The sequence below is a fragment of the Beauveria bassiana genome (assembly GCF_000280675.1).
Source record: "Beauveria bassiana ARSEF 2860 unplaced genomic scaffold BBA_S00006, whole genome shotgun sequence".
NCBI lineage: Eukaryota > Fungi > Ascomycota > Sordariomycetes > Hypocreales > Cordycipitaceae > Beauveria > Beauveria bassiana.
Window position 1 is genome coordinate 236026 of NW_007930841.1, and position 27928 is coordinate 263953.

Below are 27928 nucleotides of genomic sequence, written 5' to 3' on the forward strand. Positions count from 1 at the left end.
GTGGTCTCGTAGCCTTTTGTTTTTGGTAGGCTCTTTGGCACAGCCAATGGGGGCAAGCATGAATCAATCAATCACCTGCCTGCCTATTGACACAATAACTTGCAAGTTAGCAGTCGCATGCTGTGAGATTGGAGACCCGTTGATGAGGACCGCAGAGCGGCCACCGAGAAGTTCATGACGAGAAAGGTAGAGATAGTTGGGAAGGCTTGGGGAGCTTCTGCCAGAGAACGACACAAAAGCTGGCATGTCTTACACGGCCGTCCGCCCAATGTCCAACGTCTTTATTGTCCATCTTACCCCCTCTCTCTCTCTTCTTTGCGATTTCTACCGTTATCGACTTCTCATTTTCACTTTGATGTTCCGCTGGGACTGCCAGCCAAACAGCCGGCTGCGGCGGTGATGTCTCTCAATGGACTTCCAGCAGCCGAGACGAAGCACCAACAAACGAGTTCTTCGCGTGCCGAATCTACACCTGCTTGGTTGAGAATAAACCAAGCCAAATGATGATCAGGCCACCTTGCACTCCTACAAGATTCTTCTGTCGCTGGAATCTTGCGCCCAACGAGACATTGGAAGCTTTGCGTCCGTTACAATACAAACTTCTCGTCTGACTCTATTGAGTATCCAATCGAATCGATTTTCTTCTTCATCTAATTTCACTAGCGACACAGTGATGGCCGTAAGCCAAAACTAGGCATGAATAGAAGAATGTCCATCCGCTCCATTAGTTTATAGTCCAAATCACCACACGTTTCTCCTTGCTGCGTTTTCCCGAACCAACTTGATCGCTTTTTGTTTACCTATTATACACGTGATCCATCCAACAGCATCATGGCTTAACAAACTCCCCAACCTCATCTAACACATATACAAGAAAGTAGCAAGGTTGTCATAGGGGTCACTTGGCGTGCTATCCTACGCAACTTCGAGGTAGCCCGTAGCAAGAGATGCCGCCGCCGCCGCAGCGGCAGCAGCGGCAGCCGCTTCGCCCTCCGCGGAAACAATGCCTTCATGGGCCGTTGCCAGATCCGCGAGGTGCTGCAGGCCATGACTGGCGGCTGCCGTATCAGCAGACGACGATGTCGGGCGCATGACCTCTGCCAGGCGGTCGCGCACACCAACCCAGTGCTCGCTGCCGCTCTCGACAACGTCGCGGGCGAGCGCCAGGGCCTCGTCACGCGTGCGCTCCGACTTGGACAGCGTGGTGATGGACATGGCGGCCAGCGAGACGTAATGATTGACGAGCGGGCTGCGCAGCAGCGGTGTCGCCAGCAGCAGCTGCGTCACCTCCTTGGTCGGCCAGAGCGTCTCCGTGGCGGTCGATCCGGGCGTCAAGAGGGTGATGAGAAGCTTGCAGTGCCAGTAGGCGAGGTGGATCAGGGGGTATGCGGCGGCGTCCACGTGCGCGGGTAGCTCTTCGCGGTAGTTTTCAATGTAGTCGCCTAGGATGGCAGCCATGGGCACGTCCGCAGTGGCGACGCCCACCGGGAAGTTGGAAATGACAAAGGATATCCGATTGAGAAGCTTGGAAAGACCTAAAAGGGGCAAGTGTTAGCGAGTCTTAAGAATGACTTAAGATATGAGCAGGGTCTTGCGTACGAGTGAAATAGTAGCAGGTTTCTCCAAGGACGGCATCCAGCCCCGCGTGGGCTACCACGCTATTGTCCGGAATCTGAGGCGGCTTGCCAGTGCCAGCAGCGTACCACCGATCCATGCCGATGAGCGACCACCAGATGCGCGTGCAGAGGGCCTCGTCAGAGTCCGTCTCGGCAGCAGGATCTACAGGTGGCAGCCTCCAAAGCTTCATGCTGTTTGCGAGGCCGACGGCGCGCGACAACAAGAATGGCAACGTCGCCACAGAACGCCAATCCGCGTCAATGATGAGCAAAAGTAGCGTCTGCGCGTGCACAATGTCCGTCGCACGTCTGCGCGGCACCTCGCTGCTCTCCCAGTCGTGCAGCAGCGCGCTCGCCTGCTGAACATCGCCCGCCGTGCTCTGACCGACGGCGAGCAGCGCAATCTCAAACGCCGTGCGGACAGTCAGCGGGCACTGCGCCAGCAGCGCTTGCTGGCGCGTCTTTGTCGTGGCGAGGATGGGGTAGAGGGGCTGCACTGAGTTGAGAAAGTCGTTGAGCACGCCCTCGTCAATGTTGGGTACGTGCTCGCCGTCCTCCATGGGCATGTCACCCACGTCCTCGGAGGCGGGTTTCGAGGGTGTGTCATTCAGAGCAGAGGGCTGTGGCGCCAAGTGTGCGTTGTTGTAGTATGCGTCTGAAGGAGCTGCTTCTGGGGGTAATGATCGAGGTTCTGAGCCCCATGGTGCCTGACGAGTCGGGGCCGGTGTGCCGAATTCATTTGAGATGCTCGAATATGGGCGCTTGCGATTAGCATCCTCCACAACCGTAGTGCCGTTCGTACCACGATGACGTTCTGCGCTAAAGATTTTGTCGAGTTCGTCTTGCGACACGCCACCTTCATTCTCGAGCTTGCTCTCGATGCTGTTAATTCGGTCGGCGAGCTCTTTTATGTAGCTACATTCTATATCAGCAACACTGCATATACGTGAATCGAACCATAATTCTACTGTACCCTTTGCTAGGCCCTCTTTTCTGCGGCACGCGGCTGAATAGACAGCGAATGACAGACCGCGCGCAGCTCGAACACGGGGCCTCGCCAGTGTCGGTCTGCGCGTCGCATTTGATCTTTTTCCGTCGGCATTCGTCGCAGGCACGCGAGACCTTGGAGCGTTTCCTGGGTGGAACCCCATCTCCCATGTTGTACTGGGCGAGAGGCGGGCCAAGAGGCACTTGCATGCTGTGCTGGACAATGTGGTCCGAGGTAGGGGTATCGTGCACATAGTTCGGGGCACCGTGATGGTCCGGTTCGGGATGAGGCATGATACTACGCATGCCAGTCTCGTCGACGCTCATGTTTGGATCTGTCGCTGATATAATTCCCGCACCAGCCAGTCCCTGGCCGAGCTGCGCAGCGAGTTGCAGCTCTTCCAAGTTGGCTGGCCGCGACACATCTTGATGGTCTTGCTCTGGGTTTTCTGCGTGAAGATGACTTTGGTCGTCAGGGCCGGGCACATGGTTGTCCACATGCTGATCCGTGTGTTCATGAGTTTCTTGCGTGTCGTCTCGTCCGTTTGCATTGTAGAAGGGGCCCGTATCCATGGTTTCGGCCCCTGGCGACGGGTAATTCAGGTTCGATTCGTCGGCCTCGTCATCACGGTTGTGACCCATGGCGGGCAACGATGTACGAGGGATGGACAAATTCCACTGAAAACAAGCCAACAATGACGATTGTTTTATTTCGCCAACAAATATGCTGTCTAATTATTTGGTTGTAACGTGCCGGCTTTAATCGTACTAGACTTATACGCAAGTCAACCGTGTTAGTCGCAACACTGCTGCCTCGTCGCGTTGAGCAGAGTCTAAGACGCCATTGTCAGCACGCGTACCAGCGCAATGCACCAGCAACCATAAATATTGCCCCAAAATAGGGCGTGAACATGTCGCTGGTAGAGAATGTAGGCAAACGCCGACTTAGACAGAGCCGTACCTGGAATCCGGAGGATGATAAATGCGATGGACCCGTCGCGCGTACAACGGAATAGGAAGAACTCGGCGCCGTGAAGCGTGTATTTTTTTGCGATCAGACCACGGAAGTGGAAAAATTTTTCTGCACCGCGAGGCGAGAGTTGGCCCAGGCTTAGTCATCCTGATCCGTTTCGCCGCGCGCAGAGCCGCACTACTAATAGTTAGAGGTGCTTGCGGCTCCAGTGAGCTTATTATTATCTAGCCCTTTGTTTCGAAGTTGACCCCTTGACCACGGAATGCATGGGACATGTCCGGATGATATGGAATATATCCAGCGGTGAAGTCCATGGCAGCTTCCACCCAAGTTCTACCCATACGGACTTTGCTTTCCGCCCCCACGGCCCGTGAACTCGCTGCAAGCCACATATGGACGTCTTGACTCTCCAGAAGTGGGCCTACATCGATGCTGTTCCCAGCTACAACGCCACAGCGTATGGCTTGCTGCACCATTACAGCGGCATTTCAGCGGCGGATATTGACAGTCATTTACTACGCATTGTATGTTTTTTTTTTCTTTTTCATCAAATCATTTGGGGACATTTTTTTCATGCTCTTTACGGCGCAAGCACTGACTTTTTTTTTTCCAGCGAAAATTAGCGTGGGATGTATCCCGACAGCCGTTTATTGGTCGCTGGAGATTCTTGCAACTCGCCGAGCCTCTAGATCCATACTATCAGCAGGTTCTCTTTCGTCTTACGCTTCCCAAATCCAAAGACTGTATTTTGGATATTGGCTGCGGCTTTGGTCAAGCCTTGAGGCAACTACGCGCCGATGGGGTCGCTGGGTCCAAGCTCTTTGGTGCCGATATTGAATCTCGCTTCATTAGCCTGGGCTACGATCTCTTCCGTGACAAAGATACTCTAGGGGCAACCTTTGTCAGTGGCGACTTGCTGGACCCCGATGACGAGCGATTAGATATGCTTGCTGGGCGCTTTACAATGGTTCATGCCGACAGCTTCTTCCATCTAATGTCATGGACAGAGCAATTATATGCCGCCAAACGGCTGATAGTTTGGTTGAGAAAAGATACGAATAATGGTTTCATATATGGCAAGCATGCGGGTACAATACACCCGGCAGAAGTTGCTTTGGCCGGTAGCAGGCCCTACCTCCACAACCGCCAGAGCTTCCAGAGGCTATGGGACGAAGCCGGGGAAATGACGAATACGAAATGGCGCGTTGAGGTTGAAAGAAGTAAGGAATATTTGGACGATGAGATAGCGTGGCCATCCGGGTTAATTTCTGTAAATTTTGCAATATATCAGTTACCATACTTGGCCTCTGCTGCCGTCTCGACTGCGTCTGACTGCACGTAGCACGAAAGCCGTTGGATTAATGTATGAGATTAGCCTCGCTGAAATCATACCATGCAGCCATCAATCGGAACGGTCAAAATAGACTGTAAATTTTTCAGCATTAAATATGAATTCTTTCGCTTTTCTCCAGCTTCTTTGAACTAAACGGTGCAGCAAAATAATTTCGAAGCTTGCTTCGACTTTCCTGGTACTCCTGGGCATCTTGGTCATTGCGGTGCCCCTCCAAACCTCCCTCCACTTGAGCTCCTGCTAGCCGTGTCCCACCCGCATATCGGAGCTCGAATCGCAACCTCAGCAAACGACAACCACGACATCGCGCACTCCCGTGCGCCATCCTGGAAGCCCGCTGTGGCACTGCAGTGACACTCAACTACTATCTGGAACTATGATTCTGAGGATTATGTGAAATCAGCCAAGATGGATGCAGATTGGGACGAGGTACGACGCACTGCCCCAACCCTTCGTCTCTCCGCGCCGCGATGACGCGCATGCAAGCAATCGCGCCGAAATCGCGCCCATATGGCGGCATTCACCATGCGCTCTACCTGCAACACGATATTCTAACATTATCTCGTCTTTAGGTCGCCCGTATCCAGTTCCCGCCCCCGGGCGTCCACGCTCTGCCAAGCCCCGTCACGACGATGACGTTCGATACGTCGCAGGAACTGCTGTGGACTGGAAATGATTATGTACGAATTTATAACTGGCTTTAGGCGTACAGAGCGCCGATGAAAAAATCCTGACAGCATTCAAGGGACGCGTCACATCTTTCTTCGGGAGCGAGCTACAACGCTACACATCATTCAAGGCGCACCTGTCCTCAGAAGGACCCGTCCGACAGATTTTGGTCAACGATAAAGGCGTGATCGCTCTCGGATCCAGCGATGTCCACATGTCTATGAGAAGGGGCGCGACAATATGGCATATCAAGTATATTAGTTGTCCCGAAATACGACATCTTGCTGACTCGTCGACAGACATGAGGCGATGCGAGACCTGCGGTGTATGAGCTTTACTTCCAAAGGGACCGCCGAGATAATCGTAGCCGGGATGCAGGACACAATGCTTGTTATCGACCTCAATAAGGGTGAAGTCGTCAAGCAGGTCCGTGTTGCCACAGTTTGGTATCCTATGGAGACTGACATTTGCAGGTCCCGACCGAGTACCAATATAGCATGATGAAACGAGGTCGTTATATTTGCGCCGCAACGCAGACTGGTCTTTGCAACTTGCTTGACCCAGTCACCTTTACCGTCATCAAATCCTGGAACGCTCATTCGGCGCTGATCAGCGACATGGATGCCCAGCACGATTTCATCGTCACGTGCGGATATTCACTACGACAGGGACAGAACTATATGCTTGATCCGTTCCTCAACGTCTTTGACATCAAGAATATGTCCTCCATGCCACCAATCCCATTCCCAGCCGGAGCTGCATATGTTCGCATGCACCCAAGAATGCTCACCACGAGCATCGTCGTGTCTCAAAGTGGCCAGATGCATGTTGTTGATCTTATGAACCCTAACACAAGCAACGTCAGACAAGCAAACGTCATGACTTATCTCAACATGTTTGAGATTGCACCCTCTGGAGAGGGAATGGTATTGACCGATGCCGAATGTCTTATTCACTTATGGGGGTCACGTACAAAACTCCATTTTGTCGATCTTGCCACACCAATCGAGTTTGCCGCCACGGAAGAACGATTAGCCCCTATAGACTGGTCTCCAGAAGTGTAAGTATTTGAACCTTAGGTCAAGACTTGGATACCAACTTATACGCCACAGACCACTGAATACCGTCGGACTTCCATACTACCGCGATGTTCTAGCTTCTGCATGGCCAGATCTAGTGTGTGACGTGGGAGCACCGCCACCGAAAGTTGATCCGCAGGCCTTTTCTACGCTCAAAGCTACTACCTTTGCGTTGTATGGGCGAAACACGCGAGGTCTAAGGCGAAACCAATTTGAAGACACTCGGAACTTGACAAAGTCGGTCAATGCCGGGCTTCGGACACCAAAATTTCTGAGTGAAAAAGCGCGAGAGTCGGCCAAGTCTGACAGCGTCGGCGATGACCGGGCTGATGAGCTCAACAACCCACTGGCAGAGGCTGAAATCGAGAGCAAGAAATCCGAGGTGCCTGCCATGTATGGAAACGTGGAGATCAAATACAGCAAGTTTGGTGTTGATGACTTCGATTTTGGGTGAGTCAGCTGTTCGAACATTGTATCGCAGAAGCTAACAATCGCAGATTCTACAATAAGACAAAGTATTCAGGACTCGAGATCCACATATCAAACTCATACGCCAACTCTCTTTTGCAGATGATGCATTTCATTCCCGTCATCAGAAATCTTGCCCTTCGCCACGCTGCTACGTCTTGTCTGAGCGAGATTTGCATATTATGCGAGCTTGGTTACTTATTTGATATGCTGCAAAAGGCTGAAGGATCCATTTGCCAGGCGACGAATCTGCTGAAGACGCTTAGCAATCAACCTCAGGCCGGCGCACTGGGCCTTCTAGAGGAAGACCCGCGCGGTTCCTCGCTCAACATGATGCTGCAAGGCTTGACCCGCTTTCTACTCGACAAGATTGTACAAGACTACCGATTAATCGAGGGTACGTCCGCGCCGATGGAACAGGTTCTATCAACTTCTGCAACCAGCTCCATCAACTGCATATCTTGTCGCAGCGAATATACACGGCCAGGGTCAACCTTGGTGAACGACCTGCTGTACCCCGCACCAAAGACACAAACAAACGTCTCAAAGATGCCAAAAGTCACCTTCTCACAAGTTCTTAAGAACAGCGTGGAGAGAGAGACAACATCAAAGGGATGGTGCGGAAAATGCAGCAAGTATAAGAATATTGCGACAAAGAAAACTATCCACAGCGTCCCAGCTGTTCTCATTTTAAATACAGCGATTAACAGCCCTGAACATCGCATGCTTTGGTCTACGCCAGGTTGGCTTCCAGAAGAAATCGGCATCATAGTGGACCAAGGCCAATTCTTCTGCTACGAAGGTGAGGATTTGAAGCTACACCTTCAGCGCGGCATGCACAATATTACCGTATACTCGTTGATTGGCATGGCAATCAATATTGAAAACGGGCAAACACAGAAGCCGCATCTGGTATCAATGATCAATGTCGCACACGCCGAAGCAGAAGCGCCGGGTAAGAGCCAGTGGCATTTGTTCAACGACTTTTTGGTGCGGTCAGTCAGCACCGAGGAAGCGCTTACCTTCAACCCTTCATGGAAAGTACCATCAGTCATTGCGTTTCAGGTCAAGGACGCCAATAACAAGCTGGATTCGACATGGAGGGATCAACTTGATACCTCAGTTCTATACCAGGACGTTAACCCACACCCTCCTGAGAGCAAAACCTACAAAGTACTCAAACATCCCGAAGATCATCCAGGTCCCGATACCATCATTGCCCTGGATACTGAGTTTGTGGCTGTTCGGCAACCAGAAATTGAGATGAATTCCGATGGCGAGCGAGAGACAATTCGACCCATTGTATACGCCTTGGCAAGAGCTTCAGTTGTTAGGGGTCAGGGCGAAGACGAAGGACTGCCCTTTATCGACGACTACATTACTATCAAGGAGCCAATTGTCGACTATCTCACATCCTATTCCGGCATTACTCAATCAGATCTCGACCCTCGGATCTCCCAGCATAGCTTACTGCCCCTCAAAATGGTTTACAAAAAGCTCTGGGTTTTGCTCAACCTGGGCTGCAAATTTCTGGGCCACGGCCTCAAACAGGATTTCCGCGTCATCAACATCCACGTGCCCAAGTCGCAGATTATCGACACGATTGATCTTTTCTATCTAAAGACTAGACTGCGGAAATTATCGCTTGCTTTTTTGGCATGGTATCTGCTTAAAGAAGACATTCAAATGGAAACACACGACTCGATTGAAGACTCACGCACCGCGCTCAAGCTATATAGAAAATACCTCGAATTCGAAGATGCCGGGATTCTGGAGCCGATGCTGCAAGACATTTATCGCGCTGGGCGAGATGTCAACTTTAAGCCGCCGCGCAAGGACGGACAAGACGTGCAGCGTATAGATACACCACCTCTGCCAGTTGACGGAAACGGGGGCCCGTCCACGCCGGTGACAAAGGCGGCGACGCTGGCAACGCCTGGGTTTGGAGGCGCCGGCGCAAGCTGGACCCCTGGCAAGGGCTCACCGCTGAGATAGGACGTCATGACGGGAAGCATGGTGCGAACTTGTAAAGCTTTGATGGAGCAGTAAATTACACATTAGTTTATGACACAATGGAATTCTGTAACTACATTGTTTCGAGGGAACGTGATTGGGCCAGCATCTAAAACGCAGAGTTGTGACTGTTACGTTGTACAGAATGGGAACTGTAGTCGCTCACGATGCAGGAATTAGAAGCGGATCGAATAAGTACTTCCATACCTGATAATCAACAAAACGTATCCTCATTATCTACATCTGCTGTCGTCAATCGCGTGGCTCTAATATCCGCACCATGAGACATCAACCAGACCTCGACACGCAGTTCTATTCGGCCTAGAGCTGGATTTTGTAAACATGTGAGAAGAAGGAAAAGTTGGAAAAAAGATGTACAAAACACCCTTTGGCCCGCCAACAATGTAAAATAACCCATAAACGCCGATCGACAAGTGTAGCAGCAATCGACAAAAATAGTCAAGAATAGTCAGCAATGACAAATATGATTCTAGGGTAAAAAAAAAAAAAAAAAAAGAACAAGAACAAAGTCTGCAGGAGAGGAAACAAGAAGAGAAGAGAAGGGAGGTGGACCTGAGTTATAAACATTGTGTATCAACGACGACTTATTTTTCGAGTTTAGAATAATTGTTCTGCCGAAATCGTTTCAGAAGGCTTTTTGCCTACATTGGCCCTTGAAAGTACCTTTCCCAACACCCAGTCTATGCATAGAAGCAATATTCCGCTCCTGTACTTTTTATTCAGCTTCTTCACACTTGGTAATCGCCGCGGCGGACGGGTTCGTCGGAGCGGTGTTGCTCGCTGCTATGTTGTTGTGCCACAAATTCCGCACTCGCCCGCTCATCACTCGGGGGGGTGGGTAAGCACCGCGGTGGGCCTATCTTGGGGATTCTAGCCCTCGAGGGCTGCAAGCCACATCCCTGGATTGTGTCTGCGTAGACGATCTTCAGCCCGCGACAGGCGCGATGTATCAAGGCACTAATCAGTTACCGTCGTGATGTTGCTGCGGCTTCGGCACACGACTTGAAATCCGTGGCGACCCTCGATTATTTCAAACCGAAATGTTTCTGGCGTCGTGCGTTCGTCGCCATGCTACAGCTCAGATTCAGCGCCATTGGTTGACATTGCCATGGGGCTACCGTTCTGGTTCTGATTCTGCCTTTGACGGAGACGCTCGTTGCCTGGTGGTCGTCTACGCACAGGAGCGCGGGTAGTGAAGTTGTCCTCGTCGTCGTCCGAGTCTGGGTGCGATTCCCGGTACAGCCGAGCCTCGTCCAATTCGGTTACATCGGCAGGCCGTTCTCTTAGCCAGCGCATGCGCGGACCTGTGCGAGCCCGCTCCGATACCTTGAAGCCGTAGATCTTGGGCTCATAAATACGGCCGGGACCAAGACCAGGGGCAATGTTCTTGGCATACATGCCGTTGACGATCTCTCCTCCCTCGGCAGCTGAAAGGCGAGTGTTGATCGAGCTCAACGCTTCTGAGCCACGTCGCGTCAAGTCATATTCTGGAAAAGTCATGAGGAAAAGGGCGCCAAAAGTGCGGCCAAAGAAAGCTCCATCGACGGTTTGGAAGCGGCTGTTGGGAGGAACATAAACGTCCAGACAGGCGGGGCAGAAGAGCTTGACTGTGTCCTCGCCAGGGATATCAGACAGACCAACAGGGAGAGTGCGCGATTGTTCACAATGCGTGCGAGGGCAGGAGCCAAAATGTCCGAGCTCGTACTTTTCACTCATTTGTTGTATGCCGACCCGTGAGCAGATAAATCGCTGGTGAATGAGACCGTACAGCAGCTCGGCAGAGGATTCGATGACAGTGAGGTCGCTAGCAATTCTGGCGTGATGTCTTCTCTCGTTGCCATATCGAGAGCCATGCTCCATGGTGGATTCGTTGTCGTAGTCTTCCTCATCTTCGTCGAGATCTTCGTCGTCTTCTTCGGGTTCAACATCGAGAATCATCTGAGATGCAGTGTCAGAAACTCGTGCGGAGCAAAAGGAATTTGAATTGATGTCAGTCTTACCTCTAAAGCCTCCTTGTACATGTCCACTTGCGTCTGTAAGCCAGTCAAGTTGAAGTCATCTTCGATGAAGTCCTCAGACACCTCTGCGAAATATTCGTGCCCGAGCAGGGAGCAAAAGCTCGTGATCCAAGACTCGGGCGCGGCTGAAGACGTCGACATGGCGCACTCGGCAACGTCAAAAATTGAGGTTTTTAAGCCCTGCGAGATCTCGTACTCAGCCACCTTGGATTTGAGAGGTCGTCCGACCTCTGAGCCGTCTTGATATGCCTATTGGTGGTTGGCGCACGCGTAGGGGCTCCGCAGCGCACGTCGTCTCCCGCACGGTACAACGCAACTTTCGATACCACAAAAGTACTATGCAAGGGTATAGACTTGTGCGCACCGCCCAAGTGACAAAAGTGATTCCCCCACTCGGTCGGGCTGCTGGGATAAGGCTGCTGAAGCTGCGTAGAATGGCGTTTTGATAACAGTGGTGGTGGGATGTTGCGGTGGGGAGGGGCGAGAGACGCCGAGCCAACCCAGCGCTGGCGAGTTGGCGGAGGCTTGGTTTACCCGGCTTCCGCGAAACCCGTACTGCTGTCCAGCTAGAAACGACATTTAATTACGAGCTCGAGGAGATAAGTATATGATGTCTCATCAATTTTTCAGGCTTTTTCAAGTTCTTTGCCAGGCAGAATCATGCCTTGCATTTCCAGCTGCCGTTCGACAGCGAGGTTGTTTCACAGCAGCCTACGCCGCAGGCGCACTGTGCTCCCAGTACATACCATAGATTGGAATGCCACAGCCGACAGCATCCAATCATTTAGGCACGGTGCCTTTGCGGAAAAGAGACCAGTTCTCTTCAGGAAAGACCATGGCTCCCCGACATCATCGATACCTGCCCTGACTAAATGGTTTCAAGGTCCAGCGCAAGGCTCTGTTGCTGGGGGACGCTTGTCAAAACAGCTCGAAGAGTTTCATCAGTTACCTTTTCCCTATGAAATAGTAGGGGCATCAAAAGAAAATTTGCAAGCAATACATGCTTTTTGCACCTCGTTAATCGCAAGTCAAGATATGCAAGACCAGATAATAGCTGGCATCTTACATTCGACTTTGGCCGATTCTGCAGGCGACCGCTTCTTTCAACTTTTCGCGCCTTTGAAGCTGTTACACAAAGCATTGGAGTTCAATCAGCTGAGAAAAGCTTCCGGCGAAAGTACTGTGGAGCTGTACATTGCGCAGTCGCTTCTTGCAGACCTTCCCACGCGGCTACAGCAAGACGTGCCGACCCCAACACTGGTTTTGGAGGCTGGCAAGGGCGACGTCTACAGTTCATCTATCTGGCTGGGGACTGAGCCTACATATACTCCGCTTCACCGAGATCCCAATCCAAATTTGTTCTGCCAGCTTCACAACCAAAAGGTTGTCAGACTTCTCCCGCCACAGCTAGGGGAAAAGCTGTATCTTCAAGTCCAAGTCCAGCTTCGCCTGCAAGGGAGCAGCCGCATGAGGGGTGTGGAAATGATGGAGGGAGAAGAGCGCAAAGTGCTTCAGGAGGCGGTTTGGGAGCCTGAAACACCCATCGAAGAGATGTGCGAAGCAGAACTCGATGCTGGGGACGCCCTCTTCATCCCAGAAGGGTGGTGGCACTCTGTGAAAAGTAGCGGGGCATCAGGAGACTTGAATGGATCTGTAAATTGGTGGTTTCGCTGATTCTGCTCCATGTTAACTACACTACCGAATGGCGCATATCATTGTAGCGCTTTGTAACACCAGCCGGGGCTGCCGCCCAACATTGTACCATCAAGTGTCGCACCTACTTTCCGGCTCAATGATTACCCGTGAAGTTATTCGATTGCATGGTTCCGTTCAAGAAGCACGTAAGGACGTGGTCGGGGATTGATAGATGAGACTTTTGCTGCGTTTGCTGCAAGACGGCCAATCTGATGACAAGTTCAAGAAGAGAGAGCGATGTAGTGACCATGCTGAAGAGGCTGGTCGGTGTACTCTCGCTGACACTAGACGCGGCGTCCTGTAAAGCTGATTTGTCCTCGCTATGCGGGTGATAAACTGGGCCGAGGCATAACGAGCTTAGTTGATTGATCACTTCATCGGTTACGGTTTCATGGCTATTTCGCTGCTCAGATTCGTCACTGCTCGATTGTGCAGACTCTGCGTCACTCTGGTCGTATTGGCTTCCGTCAGATGCATCTGCCGTGTACATTTCGAGGGCGATCCATTCGGGATCAAGATATGAAGGAAACTGAGAGTGGTGCAAAGAAGCATTGCCGCACTTGCCATTTTCACCATCTAGTGCTGCGCCGTCACATTCGCTAAGGATTTGACAGTCTACGTGCTGTTGCGTTTCGTCCTCGTTTTTGTTGTACTCTGAAGTGTTGGTCAAGGTAGTGAAGTCTATCTCTCTCTTCAGTAAGAGTATGGGAGTGCTGTTGGCTTCCAAGTCGTCTTTAATGTTGAGAATAGCGGCAGAGTTGGTGTACAACAATTTGGTAATTTCCGTAACGGGGATCAGATCTGATTTGCTGCCTCCAACAGAGTCGGTGGGGTTGTCATGTAGCCTTCCGTCATCTGTGTCTTCTTTGATCTCGAGATAGTAAAAGTATCGCGAAGAACCCCGTGGCCATTGCTTTCCGTTTCGTTCTCGCTGGCAAGGTGCACGATGGAGTTTCAGGCGGGCTTTGTGCAGGACTTCTTGCCAGGCGGGCTTTCTTACACTGTCAAGATTAGGTTCTTCGGACATTCTGTACCGGAGATCTTGATTCGCAGGGCCGTAAGAATAGCCTTTAAATATCATGTATACTGATACGATGAAGTCGGGCCCGACTTGCACAGTCGTTCGCGGGCTGGCTGTGAACTGGCTGTCAGCAACCATGAGGAAAGCGCTGGCTTGGAGCATTCTTGAAGGTGAGACAGATTCAGGCAGATTGGTCGCCAGACTTTCGCCAGAGGCCGAGATAGCTAGCTGTAAAAGGGGTATGCTTCCATTTATGCGCTCAATCAGCACTTTGATGTCAGCAACCAAATGACGAATAGCCGCCTGACTAGTTTTGGCAGAAGTCAGTGAGGCAATCTTGTGGCCAAGTGAAGTTATACCCTTCTGAATCGATGTTGTAAGCGTTAGTGCCGATTCTAGAGCGCTATTCCCTTGCCCGGATCGAAGCTCGATCAAGTTGATTGCCGGCGTGATGATCTAAGCTATATTAGCAGGCTAGGTTCGAAGAAGGCCTCGAGCGTCCCACATACCTTTATTTTGCTATCAAGTTCATCTTGGAGGGTCTTGAGCTTGGAAGATAGCTTTTCATCGCTCACAGTCGTCAGGAAATGCGAATATTGCTGCAAAGCGTACGACGATGTAAAGACGATGCCTGATTTAACCGCCAGCTTCATTGCCTGCATACCGACCAGCGAGAGGAACTGTTCCATGACCGGTAGTTTCGCGGCATCTGGTACTTAGTAGGAAATACTGAAAACGTGTATTTTATCTCGTAATTCTGCCGATGACTTTGCATGACCATGCCCAAGCCATCCACTGCGCAAACGAGTGAGAGCGTACAGTGCGACTATCAAGGCTGCCCATCCGCACTGGCCGCACACGCTGAAAGCTTGGGTGAACTGCAGCATGACAACCGCCAGCACACCCCACGGCCAAATCTCTTGGATTTTCAAGTCGTGAAAGAAAATTGATAAGAATTTCTGCCAATCACTAGAATTATTGGAGCTGTGTAAACGCAACTCCTTCCTGGCACGCTTTCAGTTTGAATGTTGGTGGTGCGTACCTCACTGTGCTGCCCCTCCACAGCCCATCCCCGCGACAGTCTCATGGTGGGGCTTGAATTTTCACCACGCAACCTTTTGCCCAGGCATAAACAAAATAGTCAGGCTCGAACACTGAGTCACTCTACTCGAATACTCGACTATCCTGAGCAAGTATACATTCTTGTTTAAAAGGGCTCTTGTCTGTGGCAGTCGCTACCACTCCCGACATTTCGGCCGACCTGGGCGACGCATCAACATCGAGCGGCAACAATCAAATTTCTCCCCACTACTCGGTCGCATTCACGTACACAGTCCGCCTTCTCGCACCATAACTTAAACATGTCGAACCTCAACTCTTGGGAAGATGACCCTTCGGCCCAGGACGAGAATCTCTCTCGCCAGGCCCAGCAGCAGCTCAACATGAATGCGGCCAACCAGCAGCAGCAGGGTGGTTTCCGCCCAGCGATTCCTACTTTTCAGCCTGGTGCTGCATCTTTCCAGCCAGGCGCTCAGTCCTTCACTCCCGGACAGCAATACGGCGGAGGATACGGCCAGCAGTACCAGCAGCAACAGCATCAATACTACCAGCAAGGGTACTACCCGCAGTACGGCCAGGGCCAGCAATTCAGCCAGTACAATCAGCAGGGCCAGGGTGGCAACTTCAGCCAAGGATATAAGCAAGGACAGGGTGAGTTTCAGAATACGGCTCCTGGTCTTTCTTTTGCTCACAATAGATACAGGATACCCCCAATATGGCCAGCAGCAAGGCCAGCAGTACCAGCCTCAAGCTTCCAAAGCCCCTGCCACTCAAGCGGCTCCTGCGGCATCCAACGCTACCAAGCCCGTCGCTACCAAGCAGGGCGGCGCCAAGGTTCTGAGCATTGGTGGTGATTCGGCCAAGCCCAAGGTCGCCAAGGTACTCTCCATTGGTGGACCCTCTGTCCCGGCCAAGTCTGATGAAAAGGCTGAGACCAAGGTCGATACCAAGCCGGAACCCACCGACAAGCCTGAGGCTGGACAAAAGACGACAGCCGCGAAGGCTATCGAGAAGACTGGAGAGAAGACCATGGCCTCCAGCGGACGTACCTCGCCCACTCCTTCATCTGGCCGTTCAAGCCCCTCGGGAGACAAGAAACCTCAGCGCGATGTCGATGCAGTCACGAAGGAGCAAGCGGCCGACGTCGACGAAGAGACACTCAAAGAAATTTATGGCAAGGAGCATGTAAACGTCATCTTTATTGGACACGTTGATGCCGGTAAATCCACACTTGGCGGTTCGATTCTCTACGCTACTGGTATGGTCGACGAGCGAACCATGGACAAGTACAAGAAGGAGGCCAAGGACCTTGGTCGTGAAACTTGGTATTTGTCATGGGTCATGGATCTGACGAAGGAAGAACGCTCGAAGGGCAAGACTGTCGAGGTTGGTCGCGGTTTCTTCGAGACGGAGAAACGCAGATACAGCATTCTCGATGCCCCTGGCCACAAGACGTATGTGCCCAACATGATCGGTGGTGCTTCTCAGGCCGATGTTGGCATTCTGGTCATTTCGGCCAGAAAGGGTGAATACGAAACTGGTTTCGAGCGTGGTGGTCAGACTCGTGAGCACGCCATGTTGGCCAAGACGCAGGGTGTCAACAAGCTCATTGTTGTCATCAACAAGATGGATGACCCTACTGTCGAATGGTCACATGAGCGCTACCTGGAATGCACAACCAAGCTCGCTCAATTCCTCAAGGGAACTGGCTACAATCTAAAGAACGACGTCTTCTTTATGCCCGTCGCTGCTCAGACGGGCCAGAACATCAAGGATCGTCTGCCCAAGGGCAAAGCTCCTTGGTACGATGGCCCATCGCTGCTCGAGTATCTCGACAGCATGACTGCACTGGAGCGCAAAATCAACGCACCCTTTATGATGCCTGTCAATGCAAAGTACAAGGATATGGGAACTATGATTGACGGCAAGATTGAGGCTGGTGTTATCAAGAAGGGTATGAGCCTTGTGATGATGCCTCGCAAGCAGAATGTGGAACTGTCTGCGCTTTACGGAGAGCAGGAAGAGGAAGTTTCTGTACTGCAGTGTGGTGACCAAGTTCGCCTGCGTCTCAAGGGCATTGAGGAGGAAGATATTCTCCCTGGCTTTGTGCTGTGCTCGCCCAAGCGTCTTGTGCACTGCGTCTCCGAGTTTGAGGCGCAAATCAGAATCCTGGATCTCAAGAGTATTTTGACATCTGGCTTCAACTGTGTTCTCCACGTGCATTCGGCGATTGAAGAGGTTACGTTCTCGGCGTTGCTTCACAAGTTGCAGAAGGGAACCAACCGCAAGAGCAAGCTGCCTCCTACACACGCGAAGAAGGGCGACAGCATCATTGCTCGCATGCAAGTCATTGGTGGCGCTGGAGCTGTCTGTGTTGAGCGATTCGAGGACTATGCCCAGATGGGCCGTTTCACGCTTCGTGATCAGGTAAGTCCAAATGTGACAGGGGATGATATGACAAGAATGCTGACATGTCTTGCAGGGACAAACGATTGCCATTGGTAAAATTACGAAGCTGATTCTTGACGAATAAGAGGAAGACGGCCAGGTTTAATTCGAATACGGGATATACATAGGATGATTACGCATGAAGGAGGAGGGAACTAAAAGCATGAAGCATCACGTCAAAGATACTATTGCCAAGCTCGGAGCAGAACGGGGGGTTCATTAGCTTCATAGGGGCGGGCAGATGAATTTTTCAAGAATAGATGATGCAATGACAATGAGCCAAAAGTTTGTGGCGGGCCTGTGAAGCGGTGTGTGGCAGGAGCGTGTCCGGGCATAAAGCCGGAGGGGCCAAGTCGGAAGCGGAGCAATGGCCGGAGCCGGAATGCGGGATGCGGAAGACGAAGCGAGAGCATCAACTGCACACCGCCCGACTGGTAAATGGAGGGCTTGGGGGTAAGAAAGAGGTAGGTGTGGATCCACAGATTCTGGAACAATGGGGTGCCAATGTCTGTCTTGGGCTGCAAACGCGTTTTGCAATTGGGAATACTACGTTGACAAGTTGATCGGCGTGCTCACGATGACTTCAACGACTTGATGATGGCAACGAGCATCATAGCAAAGCTGCATGACGGACCCAACTACTGCAAGGTAGACCAAGCGCATGACCGTTGCAAGAATACATTAAGGAGAACGGTGTCGGAAGAATGCGGATAGATTGCAAGAGCAGAAACCATTCAAAACGTAATAACAGGTATGGGAAGTTGCTGCGAGCACGAAAAGGAACCGGAGCTGCGGAAACGGCGGGCAAGAAAGCGGTCGAGACAAGAAGGGCTCTGCCGTGAACCGAGACGTGTCGGCCAGGAAGCGTTGTGCAAAGACCTGGAACGGAGTGGGGGGGACGGGGACGGGGGACGGGGGGCACGGCGGGGGGTGCGCTTGTCGTGCGCGGGGGGTTGGGGTTGGGGGAGGAGCGAAGGAGGCTCTGCGAAAGAGTCCATTCGCAAAAATAATGACGACTAGTAGTTGTGTGGGCTTGCAGTGGGTTCTGATATTTGAATCAATGGAAAACTTGAAGTGGGATGGCAGTCCCGCGTTTTAGCAGGGGGGGGAGGAGGGAGCGTGTGGTGAAGACGGTAATGCGATGCAACGCGGGACGGCAAAATCGGGACGGATAGGAAAAGATGTCACTTCTTTTTTCTGTCTCGTCAAGTGGATTTTTGTTGTTCCAAATATCACTTTGACATGTGCAAGTGGTCGGAGCGGCTGTGCAAGAAAGGCAAAAGGGAAAAGAGAGATAAGGAGAAGAGGGGGGGGATGCGTTCGTTGCTTCGATAGGAGCAAATAGGGATGGACGTGGACAATACGACGATACTTGGGTAGTACGGATAGGTACGTACAGGCGAGCGTGCAGAGCGCATCACTTGCCACATGGGTAGAGTTCGGATCGGGACGGAGAGGAACGATCTTGTTAGGCAGCTCGCGCGGGCGGTGCTGGGGGTGGGTGCGTGTGCGTGTGCGTGTGCGTGTGCTTGCACAGCAATTGGGGAGCCGCCGCGAGATAGGACGGAGAGAAGAAAATTAGTGGCAACGAATCAGAGCATGTGCTAGGAAAACGGTAGAATATACGGTACAACAACAGATAACGGGACGGTAACGGGGCATGACGAAAACGGATCAGTCGTGGCTGATATGATAACGATAACGGTGACTCCCCTGTTTAAAAACATACACCCCAATGGCAATTATATGTAGTTTGCGCATGTATGCCTGGGAGCCTGGCGTCGATACGGGGAAGATGCAAGGCGTGTAAAAGGCGATTGAGTTGTACTTGCTAGTAAGTCTTACTGCGAGTGTGTGTGTGGTTCTTTGACCAAGAATCTGGGGTTATCGCAGCCTCAGTCACAAGGCCATGAACGACTTTGTTTCCTTTTACGGCAAGTTGCTTTTCAATCACACCAAGTACCATGCAAGTGCCGCGACAGGCTCACTTCTTGTCGTGGCATTGACACGACGTTGATGTCAAAGAGGGATTTTATTTCGTTCGATTTTTGGCCTTGGGCATTGATTCAGCCCGAAACATTGAAAGGGGCAACATCGCAGGATAACTAGGGGCCCAGGTTACCGTCGGGTAGAGGTGCAGCTGCCGGAGACTTTTTTTTGCTGTTTCTGTAACTGCAGACGAACAAGGAAGTAGTTACGTATTAGAAGAAGAAGAAATGTCGCAATCAAGTAAAGACAAGAGAAACAAATTTGACAACTCAGAAAAAAAAATCAGAGCACGAGAGCTGAACGCTGCTGACACTGCTGAACGCTGCTGGAGGGTGCCTGGGGGGCCCAAATGCTTTGTAAGAAGAATTACCGCCCAATAGTTACCGCATTATGTGGGGACCAAAGGACGCCGTGATGTAATAAGAACCCCGGCCCCCAAAAAAGTGAAGCTGATGGGCGAGACAAAGGTTATCGTGCATCGCGCGAATGAAAAACGAACAACGCATTGGCGCGCCACGAGAAGGTGTTCTGTAACTGAACAGTGGGCGTAGTCAACGCCTTTTTTTCCCTTTTATTTTCTGTGACGGCTGGAAGAGCTGGAAATGATGATCCCAGTCTTTTGGTCTTGGCATTGCTCTTTGTGGAATGGGACATGTCACGCCGCTACAATTTTTTTAATTTTTTAATTTTTTTGTCTTTTTGAAATTTTCATCTTGAGACAGAGCTGTAAAATCGGTACATGAAAGGCTTGCATATCGTGCACAAGTAACCGATACATAACAAAAAGACGAGGCTGTGCCGCTGTGAAAAGGTTCTGTCGATAATTCGCACCTGATTGGCTTTCTCAGCGAAGCGGTTGATATATACCCTGGCGGACAAATATCACACCCCTCTGATTCAACTTTGCTTCTTATTATTATTATAAATACTTTTTTTTTTCTTATTGCCGTGGTGACTTGCAGATGATGCACATGGCAATTGCCGGGCAAAGTCGGAGAGACCGGATGCATGCATGCATCTGTCTCTGTTCTCTGCCCACACAGCCTTCCCCCCACCCTTCCAAGTACCAGACGAAAAAGCAACAGACGCGCGCAAGTTGAGCCCCCCCGTTTGAATGCACCACTCTCTGACTTTGTGTGTGACTGTGAGACCTGAATCGGGGTTTTCATTCTTCGTTTTACTTTTTTTTTTTTTTTCGTTGGGTAACATTACGGCATCAACGAGCCGAGACGCGGGATTTCTTCACAAATCGTATGTCTCTACTGAATACTACCTGGTGCATTGCAAACCGAACAAGTTGCGTTGGCAGACAAGTATCAAAAGTTCAAGTTCAGTTTAAAAACTAACCGGGACAGAGCCGGCGCAAGCCGCGTTTAGGCTGATGCTGCGGAATGCCCTTCCCCCCCCCTCCCCAGCTGTCTCTTACTCAAATCGATCAGCACCGCCATTGATCCAGAACCATGCATTTCAACTTCTTTCTACAGCTTCTTCTTCTTCTTCTGCTTCTCGCGAAAAGTCGGAACGGTAGTTGGTGGGGTTTTATTGAGCCGCAAGAACGGCGCCGCGGGACAAGACCGGGGGGGGAGGGGGGGCGTGTGCATGTTGGGGCTGGTCTTGGCTTTTGCGGGGAGCGCCAGTCGTTTTTTAGTGGATCCAAAGTGGAAGGCCACTGACCAAGCATTGGCAATAAGCCCCAGCTGGGGACCACAACAGTACCAGAACCGCTGTAAATTCTTGTGTAAACTTGGGCTGCCCTACAAACTTGTAAGTTGTGTCTGCAGCATTCGCTGCCTTCAAAAATGCCCGTAGAATTTTCATTCAAGTTTGGCAAAACACATACCTCGTATCCCCACACGTACATGCCCCTCAAGACACATCATCTTTACGACTCGCAACTCTTTTCTCATGTTATTGCGCAGCACGCGCTACCTCCCAGAATTAGGGGTGGCTTAGACCCCACGACGGGCTCCTTAGCGGAGAGCGCCACTTGGGCACCAGGTTGGATTCGGATTCCCCTGTGCCCCTCGTGCCCCTCAAGAAAGCTTTTTTTTTTTCTCTTTTCCCCCCTGTGCGCTGGGTCAGCTGGTCGGTTGGTATTTTTATTTTTATTTTTTTGTTCTTTGCCCTTTCTAATTGAGGCCAAGGTCGGGGGTGGCTGGACAACGGCATCTTGTTACTGGTATTACAGATACAATGGTTGGTGCTTACCGATGCGTGCATGCATGCTTCGCTTTACCAGTACACCCCTTTTGGTATTACGATTCTCTATGTAGTCCCCTTCATGTCCGTACAGAGTATGTATGCATTGTGATTTTTTTTAAAAAAAATGATTAATTTATCTTCTTCTCTTCTTCATTCGCTACTTGGGTCCGTGCCTTGCCGTGGGTAGCGTATATTTGCGCCGGTCGGGTCGAAATTGGGCGTGCATCGTGCTGCATCTTTACTGAGCCACTGTATTTCTTATATTATACAATTTCCAGACAACATTGAATATGGCCACATGACCACCACGAATTCCGGGGAAATCTTGTCCAATCTCACTGTAGCAATATCCATGCCATTCCTCTGTAATCTCCTACTCTTTTTCTTCATTTCATGATCAAGCGCGTCGATATTTAGTCCAACATCTTCCACTTGTTTGATGCTATCCCGTCGCACATGCGCGCCCGCCCGCCGCAGTGGAACCGCCCTGCCCCCCGGAAAACGCCCCCCCTCATCAAGCTCGGGTCGGCACCGTCATCTGACGAAAAGAGCAATCCAGACCCGGGTCTGGAGTCTCTGGGCATGGCTGCGTCTTGGTCCAAAGTGTTTGTTCGTTTTTTTCTTCACCCGTTTTCTGCCCCCCTCGTGATGATTCGACGGGTCTCATCTGAAACTACCGTATTGCATTTTGCATTTTTGCAAATTTGTTGGTTACTCTTTCTTGTCAATCTTCCTTCTGCCACCCCATCCCTCGCTTGCTACATACACCCGTCTCCGGGTTCGGAATTGCATAATGACGCTTCACCGAGTCGATTTGTACTTGACGCGTTGGCAAAGCCACGCTTGGCACCTGAAGGAGCGGCGGAAATGGCAACACCTGAATAGAACCAGTTCTAAATCATGCAGCCGCTGAGCAAGGGTTTTTGCCAATTCTCGACGTCCAACCGAGAAAGTGAAAAATTTAAAGAAAAAAGTCCCCTAGCCCAGGTTGATATTCATCCAAAAAAGTCCTGGTTTAATCAATTGAGTATGGTGGTATTGTTGGCTTTAATCTACTAGTCTGTCGTTTCCCTGCGATGGACCTTGTGACAATGAGGTACGCTCTCTTGCTCCTACGCAGTCCGCATTATCGTGGCCACCGCCATTCTGACATGTTGTTCGCTAGCCCATGATGGGTTCATGACGCCGACATTTTGCCTTTGCGGCCTCTCACCCCCTTGCTCCATACTCGGGACGACGGGTAGCCTATTATCAACTAGCGAGGCTGCTGCTGTTTCGTTGGGAAGCTTGGATGCCTTGTGCCTCCCGGATCGCCTCTTTTCCGGCCATCAGGTTGAATGCAGTGACTGGCTTACTACGTATCTCGTAATAGAAGCCCGGGACCGTCATCTGTAATTATGTCGCGCCGTGTAAATGGAAACGTTAAATCGGGTTGTAAACACATATATACATGCCTATATATATATACAGCGAGTGATCCTTTAACTCATCAGTTTTTGACTGTTATACAACAGTCAAGCAGCAATCCCATTTTCCAACCTCAGTCTCCGTTATAGACTGGCCCAGCTCTGTTGCAGGTTGACTACCCGCTTTATTCCATCCCACTACCAGAAGCCACTACGCGATCGATCGAGGCAACCTCGACAGACGTGCCCGCCAGAGCCATTCTACAATATTTACACGACTTGTTTAATTTTGGCACACGCTGTTTATTTTTATTTGCTCAGCCAACGACTTGGTGTGACGGCCTAACCAAAGCCACACCCGTTTACACAGCGGCCTTGACATCGTCTCTTCCAACGACACGCCCCCCAACTTCAGTTGATACTACGACGCCGCCGACTTGCATACAGACCCCAAGACCATCAGGCCTTCCATCGGGAAACTGGGGAAAAAAAAGAAAAAGGATTCGCGCAAAAGTACACACCCTCACTTTATTTCAGTCAGCCATTCCACGACACATACATTACACCAAGCAAGGGCCAGATACGAGCCTCGACATAGCAGTACGCACCTCCTCTACTGAACTGTTGCGTTGCTGCCCTCTCCGTTCCGAGTTAATATCGTGCCCCCGACGCCTTTTGGTCGCACAGCCCTGTCCAGAGTCCCCAACCCTAGCCTCTTTGGATCTTTTCTTATTTTCTGGTGCTCTCTTTGGCGCCCGCCAGCCCCAGACAGAACCACACATCAACTAACTCCATTCCATTTTGCCCCTCCAGGCTAGCAAGGGGCCTGTTTTCTTGGGGATTTACAAGACTAAAAAAAACAAGACAATCAAGACGGAAGCATCACGTTGCTGCATTCAGACTCTGTTTTGCCCGCCTCGCGATTTTCATTCATCGCTGATTTCGGCACCGATTCATTCTGAGACTCTTGCTGTCTACGCTGTAAACTGAAAATTGCCACAAAAAAAAATCAACTCGGAAAGCCCCCCTGCAGCTTCAATTCTTGATACCTTCTTTTTGTCCCGGCTTCTTCCACCCTGGCCAATCCCGTCAAGCACACACCTCTGCCTCTTTTTACGCAATACAAACCTTGGTGCGGCACTAGCTACTCGCATCCCATAACCGCACACGCCCACATATCCCATCCATCCAATTGCCATCCCTCCGCCCTCCCCTCTCCAGCCAAATCTCCCGGCCGATTCCACTCTGTGGAGTGCAGCCTTTGGAACCCGGCCCTCACGTCCCTCACGTCCCTCGAATACGTCCCGGAACCGCCTCTTTGCTCTCCTCTTCTCTCCGTTGACGACACACACACGCACACACGCAGCCTACTGGTACAAATACGTACCCTTTCCGTACCGTTTCAACCTGATCGTTGCACATCATCAACTTGCTGCACACGCCCCCCTCCCACACTTTGCAATCTTGTTCGCCCCAATCACTTCTCTTCCATTATCCACTCCCACCCCGCCAGAGTTGCCCCGGCTCAAGAAGCGTCCAGGCAGCTGAAGATCCAAGCACTTCCTCCGTCACGACACGAAAACTAAAGCAAAAAAAAAGCCTTGTGGAGGCCCGTTCCCAAAAGTACTTTAATAGCCATGGACCCCATTCTCAGAACTGCTTCTCCCTATCCTGATCCTTCAGTCAAAGGTCCCAGATCTATTCTTCAAGCTCGCCGTCCGGATTTGCGCAGGAGTATGTCGACCTCACTTCTCATATGGCACTTTTACACGGGCAATCTTGTCCCGTGTATGCCTCTTATCCATCAAGCTGCTAACAAGCCTTGTCTAGTGATTTCCAACAGTGTTAACAAGACTTCCCTCCACCCCGGTGGTGTTCAGTACGTCCTTTATACTTGTCCATCGCATGACCCGTCGCTAACATGAATGCAGGCCTCACCGCGAGCACACCGAGCTCGAGGAGGAGCTTCACGAGACCGCTCACATTGACTACGACCACGTCGCTATTGTAAGTTTTTAAAAAAGTCAAACCGCCTCTTCACGGCGGAAAGCTTCAATCGCTAACATGGCGTCCGCAGATTCACAATCCCTCCGTTGCCGCTCTCTACGAAGATGCTCTGGTACGTCGCACAACATGCCGACGCCGGCGCTGCGTTGCCGAGTCGCCGCAGCGCCTTGGCGCATCGCATCGCATGCCAATCTTGTGCGACGCATCCAGGACTAACAGGTGACTCTACACAGGTTTATGAGACCGGCTCCGCCATCACCGACTCCGGTGCTCTGACTGCCTACTCTGGCGCCAAGACTGGCCGCTCTCCCCTCGACAAGCGAATTGTCCAGGAGGACTCATCAAAAGATGACATTTGGTGGGGACCCGTCAACAAGCCCATGACTCCCGAGGTAGGTTCATATTCGTCTGTTTTTTTCTTCTCTTTGTTTTTTGGCTGCCTTCATTGTCTCTTCACTGCCGAGCTGTGGTGTCAGGCTAGGCACGCGACACATGTGGTGGGCTGGGCGCATACAACCCCGGCTGCAGCTGGTCAAGGCGGGCAGACGACTGCTCCTCTGGGCTGCATTTTGCTCCAGCAGAGTGGCCCTGCGTCTGGAGCTGGGGCCAAGTAGCCGCACACTCAGGCTGCCCGATGTTGTTCCCATTCTGTCGCGGTTTTGGGTACCTTTTCCCTTGCTCTGGCTTTGCAATTCCGCCACGAGCCAATGCAACCCCGCATCAAATAATGCATGTGACGGCCTGGGTTTTCCCACTTTTGCGCTTGCGCAGCTAGCTGCCTTGGGTCCCCCTCGGCTCTGCTTTTTTTTTGCCTTGGGTTGACGTCTCGAGCTGTTCCGCTCTCGTCACTGCCCCGCAGAACCGAAACAGCCGAGTATAAGCGGAGCACGGCGAGTCCTTGTGGCCGCTGCTCTTCCGACTCGTCCCGGGCTGCGCGTTTGTGGCTCCACCCAGCTCCCAGCTCGGTCCAATGAGCAAGTGTTCATTAGCCAAACCTCGCAGTTGCCAAATCGGGAGGTGCAAATGCCTTCCTTTGAATGAAACTATACGCATCATTACTACCTGCTGCTCATGCAGTCTTCATTTTCTCATCATCTTGCATCTTCAGCCGCTAACAGCATGTTCAGGTCTGGAAGATTAACCGCGAACGTGCCGTCGACTACCTCAACACTCGCAACCGCATCTACGTCGTCGACGGTTACGCTGGCTGGGATGAAAAGTACCGCATCAAGGTCCGCGTTATCTGCGCCCGTGCCTACCATGCCCTCTTCATGCGCAACATGTTGATCCGCCCTCCCCGTGAGGAGCTCGAGGGCTTCCATCCCGACTACACAATCTACAACGCCGGTACCTTCCCTGCCAACCGTTACACCGAGGGCATGACCTCTGCCACCTCGGTAGCCATCAACTTCTCCGCCAAGGAGATGGTCATCCTGGGTACCGAATACGCAGGTGAGACTCCCTAACCCCTTCCTTGTTTGTAGATGTGTCCTTCCTCAGTATTGCCCTTTCACTTCTTCCTCATGAGTCCTCATCCTGCATGGACACTTTGTCCGCATGGGAAGGAGGCTTTCCTTCCCAACAGGAGCCACCTTCCCCAGCTTCAGACTGTGAAAAAGGACGGCCTCACATCTCCGGAAGGCCACGGAACATGTTGACAACGATACTAATGCACCACCATAGGAGAGATGAAAAAAGGAGTCTTCACTGTCCTTTTCTACGAGATGCCCATCAAGCACAACGTCCTCACCCTGCACTCCTCCGCCAACGAGGGCAAGAACGGTGATGTCACCCTCTTCTTCGGTCTCTCTGGTACCGGCAAGACCACGCTGTCTGCCGACCCCAACCGTGCTCTGATTGGTGACGACGAGCACTGCTGGAGCGACAACGGTGTCTTCAACATTGAGGGTGGCTGCTACGCCAAGTGCATTGGCCTCTCTGCCGAGAAGGAGCCCGATATCTATGGCGCCATCCGTTACGGTTCCGTCCTCGAAAACGTCGTCTTTGACCCCCTCACCCGTGCCGTCGACTACGATGACAGCACCCTCACCGAAAACACCCGCTGCGCCTACCCTATCGAGTACATTTCCAACGCCAAGATTCCTTGCCTGTCCACCAACATGCCCACCAACATTATCCTCCTCACTTGCGATGCTCGCGGTGTCCTGCCTCCCATCTCCAAGCTCGACCGCAACCAGACCATGTTCCACTTCATCTCTGGCTACACCTCCAAGATGGCCGGTACTGAGGACGGTGTCACCGAGCCCCAGGCCACCTTCTCTTCCTGCTTTGCCCAGCCCTTCCTGGCCCTGCACCCCATGCGCTACGCCAAGATGTTGGCTGACCGCATTGAGGCCAACAATGCCAACGCCTGGCTCCTCAACACCGGCTGGGTCGGCGCCGGTTTCTCCCAGGGCGGCAAGCGTTGCCCCCTCAAATACACCCGTGCCATTCTCGACGCTATCCACAGCGGCGAGCTCGCCAAGGTCCAGTACGAGAACTACGACATTTTCAACCTGCAGGTCCCCACCACCTGCCCCAAGGTACCCGACGACATGCTCAACCCCAAGAAGGCTTGGACTGCCGGCGCCGACAGCTTCGAGGCCGAGGTCAAGAAGCTCGGCGGCCTCTTCAACGAGAACTTCAAAAAGTACGAGAGTGAGGCCACCCCCGAGGTCGTCAAGGCTGGCCCTGCCGTCTAAGGAGGGACAGCTCGTGTCTTTGTGTTTTGCGCGCACACTCTGCATATGCCGTGACGGCTAGAACAACAGAACAGATTGATGAGCAGACGATGACTTAATTTTTTTTTTTCCTTTGTTGAACCATTTCCTCTGAACTGTTTGGAAAATAAGGAATCTCGGCGTTTTTTTTTTGTTGCTTCATTTACACAACCAGTACAAGATAGA

General features: G+C 51.7%; 8 protein-coding genes across 8 annotated transcripts; 5 read left to right on the forward strand and 3 right to left on the reverse strand.

The window, feature by feature from the left end:
* Window positions 1-915: 915 nt before the first annotated feature.
* Window positions 916-3245, reverse strand: BBA_02826 (C6 finger domain protein; the record flags this gene model as incomplete). The annotated part of the gene is made up of 3 exons (XM_008597923.1): window positions 916-1535; window positions 1600-2531; window positions 2590-3245. 3 exons carry the CDS (start codon window positions 3243-3245, stop codon window positions 916-918), a joined length of 2208 nt encoding a protein of 735 aa, XP_008596145.1.
* A 723-nt stretch (window positions 3246-3968) lies between these two features.
* BBA_02827 (methyltransferase domain-containing protein) lies at window positions 3969-5281 on the forward strand (the record flags this gene model as incomplete). The annotated part of the gene is made up of 3 exons (XM_008597924.1): window positions 3969-4100; window positions 4190-4796; window positions 5088-5281. 3 exons carry the CDS (start codon window positions 3969-3971, stop codon window positions 5279-5281), a joined length of 933 nt encoding a protein of 310 aa, XP_008596146.1.
* A 54-nt stretch (window positions 5282-5335) lies between these two features.
* On the forward strand, window positions 5336-9138 carry BBA_02828 (exonuclease-like protein; the record flags this gene model as incomplete). Its single annotated transcript, XM_008597925.1, has 7 exons — window positions 5336-5356; window positions 5500-5607; window positions 5727-5848; window positions 5896-6022; window positions 6070-6656; window positions 6709-7125; window positions 7173-9138. The coding sequence occupies 7 exons, from the start codon at window positions 5336-5338 to the stop codon at window positions 9136-9138; spliced, it is 3348 nt and encodes a 1115-aa protein (XP_008596147.1).
* Window positions 9139-10248: 1110 nt separating this feature from the next.
* On the reverse strand, window positions 10249-11336 carry BBA_02829 (casein kinase II regulatory subunit; the record flags this gene model as incomplete). The annotated part of the gene is made up of 2 exons (XM_008597926.1): window positions 10249-11115; window positions 11178-11336. The coding sequence occupies 2 exons, from the start codon at window positions 11334-11336 to the stop codon at window positions 10249-10251; spliced, it is 1026 nt and encodes a 341-aa protein (XP_008596148.1).
* Window positions 11337-12230: 894 nt separating this feature from the next.
* BBA_02830 (JmjC domain-containing protein) lies at window positions 12231-12869 on the forward strand (the record flags this gene model as incomplete). The annotated part of the gene is made up of 1 exon (XM_008597927.1): window positions 12231-12869. One exon carries the CDS (start codon window positions 12231-12233, stop codon window positions 12867-12869), a length of 639 nt encoding a protein of 212 aa, XP_008596149.1.
* Window positions 12870-12984: 115 nt separating this feature from the next.
* On the reverse strand, window positions 12985-14600 carry BBA_02831 (RanGTP-binding protein; the record flags this gene model as incomplete). The annotated part of the gene is made up of 2 exons (XM_008597928.1): window positions 12985-14367; window positions 14421-14600. The coding sequence occupies 2 exons, from the start codon at window positions 14598-14600 to the stop codon at window positions 12985-12987; spliced, it is 1563 nt and encodes a 520-aa protein (XP_008596150.1).
* Window positions 14601-15272: 672 nt separating this feature from the next.
* Window positions 15273-17503, forward strand: BBA_02832 (elongation factor Tu GTP binding domain-containing protein; the record flags this gene model as incomplete). The annotated part of the gene is made up of 3 exons (XM_008597929.1): window positions 15273-15621; window positions 15668-17397; window positions 17453-17503. The coding sequence occupies 3 exons, from the start codon at window positions 15273-15275 to the stop codon at window positions 17501-17503; spliced, it is 2130 nt and encodes a 709-aa protein (XP_008596151.1).
* A 7149-nt stretch (window positions 17504-24652) lies between these two features.
* Window positions 24653-27724, forward strand: BBA_02833 (phosphoenolpyruvate carboxykinase; the record flags this gene model as incomplete). The annotated part of the gene is made up of 6 exons (XM_008597930.1): window positions 24653-24894; window positions 24947-25022; window positions 25093-25134; window positions 25256-25414; window positions 26150-26474; window positions 26706-27724. The coding sequence occupies 6 exons, from the start codon at window positions 24653-24655 to the stop codon at window positions 27722-27724; spliced, it is 1863 nt and encodes a 620-aa protein (XP_008596152.1).
* Window positions 27725-27928: the final 204 nt, after the last annotated feature.